The following is a 7,832-nucleotide window of genomic DNA, read 5'->3' as shown; positions in this document are numbered from 1 at the left end:
GGTCAACTTCAGGATGCACTGGCAGTTGTGCAGCTTGATGTATATTGTGGGCAGGAGAATTAATCTCAGTTTTTGATTTGAGTAATTAAATCCCACCTGACTTCTGCTTTAGGCATGTATTGCCCTCCATGCACCTAATCCTCAGCCATTAGAAAGCTGCAGCCTGATTTACATAGCACTGATGTCAGTGGATGCTTTCGCATTTCTTGGTTGGAGCTTGTCCAGTTTACTGATAAGGTAAATAATTTGAGTTACCTTGCATTTAGGCAGCTTTATCAAGGCTGTCATTAAGACTTTTCTTTTTAATCACTTATATTTGTGATGTGGCTTGTCTTCTATGAAATCTTCAGTCATTCCAGTCATTTCTTCTTTATTCACTAATTATTTTAAGTGTAAATTAGTTTGATTTACAGCCTGCTGACTGTGTCATTATTTGAGATGTGTACATACTAGCATATTTACTGTGTCAAACTGATGGTGGCTAATACAATTATATGCTTTTTTCACTGATATCTGATCTGCTAATTAACTGGAAAATATTTTGATTGGGGTGACTGCTTACCCAAATTATTTAATTGTCCCACGCAAGGCTGTCAGCAAAAAAAATATGGAAATGAGCCTAGGAAATTCTGTGAGATTTCACACTAGCAGCTCTTCAGGTTAGGGCTGGAATTAGACGAATGGAGAAAGAGCAGGAGCAAAGTGGGTCCTGCAGGAAAACAAATTATCTCACATTTTAATTTCAATACAGAATAATAACAGAGTAAGAGCACTTAGTTTTTTTCTATGCCTTTTCCTCCTTGATTTACTCACTTCTTTACAAAGCAAGGCGCTCTTATCCCTGTACTAAAAGAGTATGTGTGTGGAGGAGATGAGGGTAAAGAGAACTGAGACCGTGATGTAGGTAAATTGGAAAGCCCTAACTCTCAAGTCTGTGCCTGGTTAACTGGACTGGACTTGTTTCAAATCTTGCGTTGGCTTTTTCTCCTGAATTGGCTGGCAGTCACTGGTGAACTGAACATGATAGAAAGATGCATGTAATTTTATCAGCTGAGAGTTTTATTTTTACTCCGTGCAGAATACATTGGGCATTCTTCCGTCAAAATGCATAAAGGTCCTGTAAGAAACATAGTTCACTTTTTAATGAGAAAGTCTAAGAATTTTTTTTTTAACTAAAAGTAATGGACTCACTGACTACTCAAAGGTTCTTGTTGAAGGAAATGTTGGGATTTAATAGATGCATCCTTACTTTCTAAATAACTGCAATATTTGCATATTGTTAGACTTCCTGTCAGCAATGAAACAGTTAATTAGTTTAAGTGGTGTTGAGTGAGTGATCTACGGGCTTTTTAGTGGTCATTGTTATAAACGAGAAGGTTTACACCCCAGGATTTAGCAAGGTGTATGCTGTTCTAAAATTGAGAGCCAGCAATGTGCTTGTGCTCAGCTTTCTGTGTAAGTACTTTGGTATATGGGGATCATTTCTTGAATCAAAGATGAGAGAAGCTGCACAAATGTAATTTTATTCATGTGAATAGTTCCATTGAATTCCTTCATGCTGCTACTTGTGTGGTTTAGATGCTTATTAGGAAGTCCTGGAAATTTCCTTTTGTATTCCAATTGTGAGAATGCTGAAGAAATTCATGGCAAAATCCTAAATTAATGAGTGTACATATCATTTACACATACAGATTTGTTTCATGCAGAGTGACAACAAGGAGCCATACAATGCCCTTTATCTAAAGATGGAACCCGATTATTATATTTTTGATTTCAGCAGAGATAGGACATGGTCAGAGGTTTGCAGTATAAGCCATAGTGAAAAGAACACCACTTACCGTACTCTAATGTTACCCAGCTGCTAAGCGTGCGATGCTCCAAAGTTGCACACACAGGCAAATGAAACCACCAGTAAGTGGAATGTGGGTGCCTGAAGACCTTTGACTTTTAGGGCCAACATGTGTGTGTATATATATGTCATAAACATACTATGTATGCTCATTACTTACTTTAGTAATGAGCACACAGCAGCAGCAACAGCTTTGTGAGCTCCCATAAGCAACTACATTTAGGCCTGATTCTTATTCCTCTGAGAAACCTCCAATGAAAATCAAACTTAGTAAATGAGGGGATGGTTTGGGTGGCTATTCTCCTTCTAAGCCTTTACTGAGACACGTTTCCTCAGGCTGATCTCAGAGCTGCTGTTTTTCAGAGAAGATACAAGGCAGTCGTGACTTCATTAAATGTCACACAACAGCATTTGCAAGGGAAGGGGCGTCCTCACTCCTTACTACAAAGCCAGCAATTATATTTTCTAAGTACAAATAGACCACAGATGAGACGATAAGCAGCTGTCCTGCCTCAGCGCAGGACAGGTCAGTATTTTGGGTGCAATTTTCTCTGCGATGGCTTGAAATACACTTTGCAGGGTGGCTTTGCATTCCTGCACACTGGAGAAAAGTGAGTCCTGTTCTAAGTGTGAGACAAGGATCCCGAGTCCCGCATAGCTGTCGAGAGAGAAAAGATGGCAGTGGCTGAGAGATGCTGAGACCCGAAACAAGGAGCTTTTAGTCACCAATGGAAGGGAATACCCCACTTAAACTTTGTTTTCTCCGCTGCACTGCCAAACTCCTCCAAGTAAATTGTACTTTATCTCTCAAATAAATTCTGAAAGCAACACAAATTGTCTACTTGGTCATGATGTTTTTCTATTTTTAATTATATTTTATTAAATAAAAAATATTTCAATCTACAGTGAAATAAAATGAAGTTTCCAGTTATTATATGCTTTTGGTTTCTGTCTCCTCTATAAGTACCTTATTTTCTCCAGTCATTTTCAAGATTTCAGGCTAGGATCACCACAGCCTCTTATATCATATTATTTTCCTACCATGAAGTTGTTTATGTGTATTGTTTACCCAACAGACATTTCTCTTTCACTTGGTATATTCATTACTAAATAATTCTGTGAGAAGATACAGGCCACTGATTTTTTGCAATTTGCATCCCCATACTCTAAGCTATGTTGAAAGCAAAGCTTTTTGGTCCTCTTGCTTTGGAAGTACATTAATATTTCTATGACCTTTACTAGATGGCAGATGAGAAGCATTAGGAATAAAATAACAAACAAACCAAAGGAAACCAATTTTTTAAAATGCATATTTCTGAAAGGAGCAAAAGGGAAAAGAATCTAGTCTAAAAAATATGAACTTTAGCTAGAGTTATGGTAATTGTTCTCTTGTAGCCTATTTTTCCATGTCAAAATGTTTCTTTGTGATCAATCCACTCAACATAATGCAAAAATGTATTTGAAGGGGTTTAGTAGCTATGCATACCAAAAATATATAGATATTATTTAGAGATATTTAGAAAGAAATAAAATATTTTAAGACATTTATTTACTGTGTACATTGAAGTGATCATATTAAAAGCACGGTCACTACGCTAACAGCTGCTTTACACAAAATGACTTCAAATCACTGAACTATCAAAGCCTGCTGCTTATAGAGAGAAATTCTGCAAAGCAAGCTGCAAATGCTGTGACTTTTTGCATGGTGTAAATGCTCTGCTTTAGAAGACCACGCTTTCAGAAGCCTTTAGAAGCCTTTAGAAGGAAAACCAACTAAATTCTACCCAGGAAACCATTTCTCTCACGGCAGCATTGTTTTTCAGTGGTTTTACTACACACCGGAAGCCAACTCTGTTCCTGTTCATCTAGGTGTCGATGCCATAACTCAAAGGAACAGATCCAAAAATCATTTTTAGTGCCTTGAAATGTGACTGCTTTATGAACACCATGTATGGATTAACAACATCTATGATTCAGCAGGGCATTTAACAGATGGCAAGCAGAAGTTGTCCCATGAACTAAAGTATTTGTTCACTGTTTCCCAACTGGAGGCAAAACTGAGATTCTTTAATAGCAACCCTCTTTCATTTACTTTATATCATACATTCATATAATATGCCTCAGTATCAAGTGAAAGGATATTCTAGGTATTCTTTGTTTCTCTTTAGGATAGAGTGGAAGTCGGAAAATTTTAAAACAGCAATAACCAGTTCACCATACCATGAATCACATGAATCTAGAAGGGTTCAGATTAAATCAACTGGTGCTATTTATAGGACTGACATGATGGCAAGACTCCCCTTCTGTCTTTACTACCAAAGGCAAATGCTATTGCAGCCAGTAGAAATGGGAATAGACCTTGTATTCAATGTGTCACATACCTATTTTTTAAGTATTACTTTTATAAGTTCTTCTGTTTTGACTCATGAAAATTTTCCCCCCTTGAGGTTTCAAGGAATACTATCTTATAATTTTAGCATAAAAATATAGATTTGTTAAAATCTTAAGTACTTCTTAATGTGAAAAACAGTTTGAAAACATGCTTTTTGTTGGCTTAATTAGTTTATTTTAAATGAAATGAGGCACTTTATAGTTTGGATACAAGCATTTCCCTTCCATTTGCTCTTTAAGCTTGTTGTTCTTTGTTCAAGTTTTTAGAGAAAGAGAAAGTAAATAGAAACTGACTTTAAAAAATACTTTTCCTCCCCACTGTTTATTTTTTTAGAAATTTCCTCAGCTTGGTCTATCAATATGGAGAAGTGTAAATCATTTGTTCAATTTTTTTTTTTTTTAAGAATTTTGATTTATCTAGAGGATTTCTAACACACAGCTTTCCTTCATTAGATGTAGAGATTCTGGCTCTCAACCAGCCTGTAAAATCAGAGAAAACTATGCTGTTATCCAGCTGAGAACCCGGCCCATTTTAAATATAGCTCCCATCTCCTTAGATTATTGTGCTTTAATTACGCCATGTGTAAAATGTTTTTATACAGAAAGCATCCAATCTGAACTTACTCAAGCGATGGCACGTGTCTCTGCAGTCAATGTTCTTAGCCCACTGCTGGTTTAAAATATAATCAGTTTTCATCTGCTAATTTGAATGGAATCTAAGTTTCTGTTCAAGATAAAGCCTGTGATGCTGCACTGCATTGCACAAAGACAGTTCCTACATTCCTACCCAAAGTCAGATCTCTGCCTCTGCACTGCAGAGATGGGGCTCTGAAAGATTTAATTGGAATCCCTCTCAAGCATATCAAAACATAGCCTTTGTAACCAGTAACAGATTTGCAAATATTTTTATATGGTACATAATAATTCAATAGGACATAATAAGCCAAATTTGCAAAAGAGACTGTGTTTTCACCTAAAATATTCACTGACTTATATACATGTGCAGCTTCAAAATGGACAAACAAAGGTAATTGCACCCTTCCTGTACTTGTACATATGCTTTAATTTTGCACTTGTACAGGTAAGTTCTAATTCAATGCATACAGAGAAACTGATTGGATGAGAGCATCTCTTTAAAAAAATCAGGTATCAGTGTTTTGTGCATGATGAAAACACAGAGAGCTAAAAGTGGTATTGTTTCTGTGTTAGGCCAGACATTTCAAGAACTGGAATATTTCTGCTCCACTTTAGGATAAACAATCTGCTACAGTCTTATTAGGAGAAATGCTATACCTTAGCGTCAGTGCTTGTCATGCTTAGCTGTCATCTCACATTCCCTAGGGCCTTGTATATCCTCTATGACTGAGATTTGCCCAGCAATGTCAGGGATTTGGGTGCTCGGTTCCCATTATTGTTGCTGAGGATCTAACCCCTTTGTTGAGGGATGTTAGTTCTTTCTGTGGATTTGCTGTCTTCTGGCTCTGTGGTTTATATTCCCTACCTTTCAGTATTTCCAATGAGACTTCAGTCTGCTCTTGAAAAGGCCTTTTGCCATTGGTGCATTTTATAATCCTTCACAGAAAGCCTTAACTGGCAATGGGAAAGCTGTTTCTTATAAAAATGTTACACACATACGTACCTCAAAAACCTACTGGAGAAAAGCAAGCAGGAGAGCTAAAAGAGCTGCAATATAGATGATTTGGGTAATACAACTCACCAGAGAACTCAAGAAAGAAACTTCTGAGCATGCTGCCAGGCTGTCCAAATTAGAATAAACTATTTGGACTATTTTGGTCCCTGGAGCACAGTAGAATGCCCTGAACTACAAATTCACATTTGGTCTTCTCTTTCTCAGGGATGCAACTTCCTCCTGATGTTTACACCAAAAGTAAAACAGTGCCGAGACAAAGCCTTAAGTACTGCCCCGCCATATTCCCTATGTAAGTGTTTTCAGTTTAAGCATAAGAGAATTGAAGCATGGGTACAAGCCACAGTCTTAATTAGCCTTCAGACCAGAACATAACCTGGTTCCTTTTATTCACTACTACACACAGAGTCAGCACAGGCAAAGATTAAAATCTCACTCTGTGACATTTAACCATCTTTGCAAGGTACACTTAGGACAGCTGGTGAGGCGGCTTGCTGCTCTACTTCTTAGTTAATAATACATTTACATATGTGTGTTGGCATGTGTGTGTGTACATATATAAAAAAAATGTTTATGTCAATGGATGGAACAGCTACAGCACCATTTGCTACCTTAGTTAACACGGCAATCCAGTACAGAGAGCAAGTTGCAAGCCTTTGACTTATGACTCCTCTTGTTTTTAATACGGTTTTAACTGTCAACGTTAGTAAGTCATAAATATGAGAATAATGTAATAAGGACTACCACAAACACCCACTTCTATGTTCTTCTATTTTTGTTCCGTATTTAAAGTATCCACACATCTTCACACATTTCCTTCCTCCTCACTGTCAGACACCAAGGCTCTCAGTTATGCAGGTAAAAAGGACTGATGTTTTCTAAACTGTAATAGTTTCTCGTTCTCTCTTGTTGAAAGAATTCTGAGGACTAACTGGAGTCACCATTTGAGAAAAAGGTCCCTGGTGATTATACTGAGATGAGTTTCCGTGTTTTGCTATGTATCTGCAGTCACAAAAAGACAGAGAAAACAAGACTTTTAAAACGTGTTCTCATCTTGCTAAACATCCCCTCTTCTTCCCTCTCACTGCATTCTTCATAAACAGTTATGCCCATTGGCCTCAGAGAATATTAAGAATTTGCAATATTCCATAGTACTAAAATCAGCCCCCTTATATGAACAACGGTGGCAAATATTCCCAAGAGTTTTAAATCTTACTTTCTGGATATATGCAACGTGCTGAAAGACAGATCCCTACAGCAGCTGTAAGAAATATATGTTATGCCTCTTGCCTCTTTCCAGCCTTTCCTGAGCGCACATCGTTGCTTCACAACTAACCTGCACACTGCGGAGAACTGCCATGAGCATGCTGAATGCATTCAAGCATGTAAGGCCTGGTGGTGCCTGGAGCGCTAACTCTGGTGATGCTGGAGGTTTGGCTTTCAAACCTAGAAAAAACACTTTGCTGGCACCATGACATGCCTGCTTTAGATGCCCAGTCCTCGTGGTACAGAATACTGGGATGGGGCTTAGAAAATATGCTGGGGACTGTCTGGGAGAGAAAAAAATTATGCTAGACTATGATATTCTTCTAATCTTTTACAGGAAGAGGCACTATAAATAATCTTAAACCTACAACCTAAGTTGGTGTAGTCCCTCTGCTGCAAAACACCTAATCAAAAGCAGGGCTGACACAGAATTGACCACAGAGTCTTATGTTCACTCACTCTCCAAACAAAAACTATTTCCTTCTGACCTAAAGAACCCTTTTGAAATCTCCAAAGCAACTTGCTGAAAAGGTGCAATCCCTCTCTCTAAAATCAAACTAAATCCAGCACTACCTTATATTAACTACGGCAAGGCAAACACATTTCCATACAACTCATGGTGCAAATGGATTTATGTTTTCTGGGAAGCAATGGACAGTTCATTTAAACACAAAACAC

General features: G+C 37.7%; 1 protein-coding gene across 1 annotated transcript in view; it reads right to left on the bottom strand.

The window, feature by feature from the left end:
* Nucleotides 1-6,766: 6,766 nt before the first annotated feature.
* The window catches only part of LOC104285355 (chromosome unknown open reading frame, human C7orf72), a 28,697-nt gene continuing 27,631 nt past the window's right edge, over nt 6,767-7,832 (bottom strand). Inside the window, exon 9 of the mRNA XM_009883805.1 lies at nt 6,767-6,890. Within this exon, the coding sequence (XP_009882107.1) occupies nt 6,767-6,890 (124 nt within the window). The remainder of the gene's footprint in view (nt 6,891-7,832) is intronic.

The sequence above is a fragment of the Charadrius vociferus genome, unplaced genomic scaffold, assembly GCF_000708025.1.
Source record: "Charadrius vociferus isolate BGI_N301 unplaced genomic scaffold, ASM70802v2 scaffold103, whole genome shotgun sequence".
Lineage (NCBI taxonomy): Eukaryota > Metazoa > Chordata > Aves > Charadriiformes > Charadriidae > Charadrius > Charadrius vociferus.
Note: the sequence above shows the minus strand (reverse complement) of the source record. Positions and strands in the feature narration are given on the sequence as shown.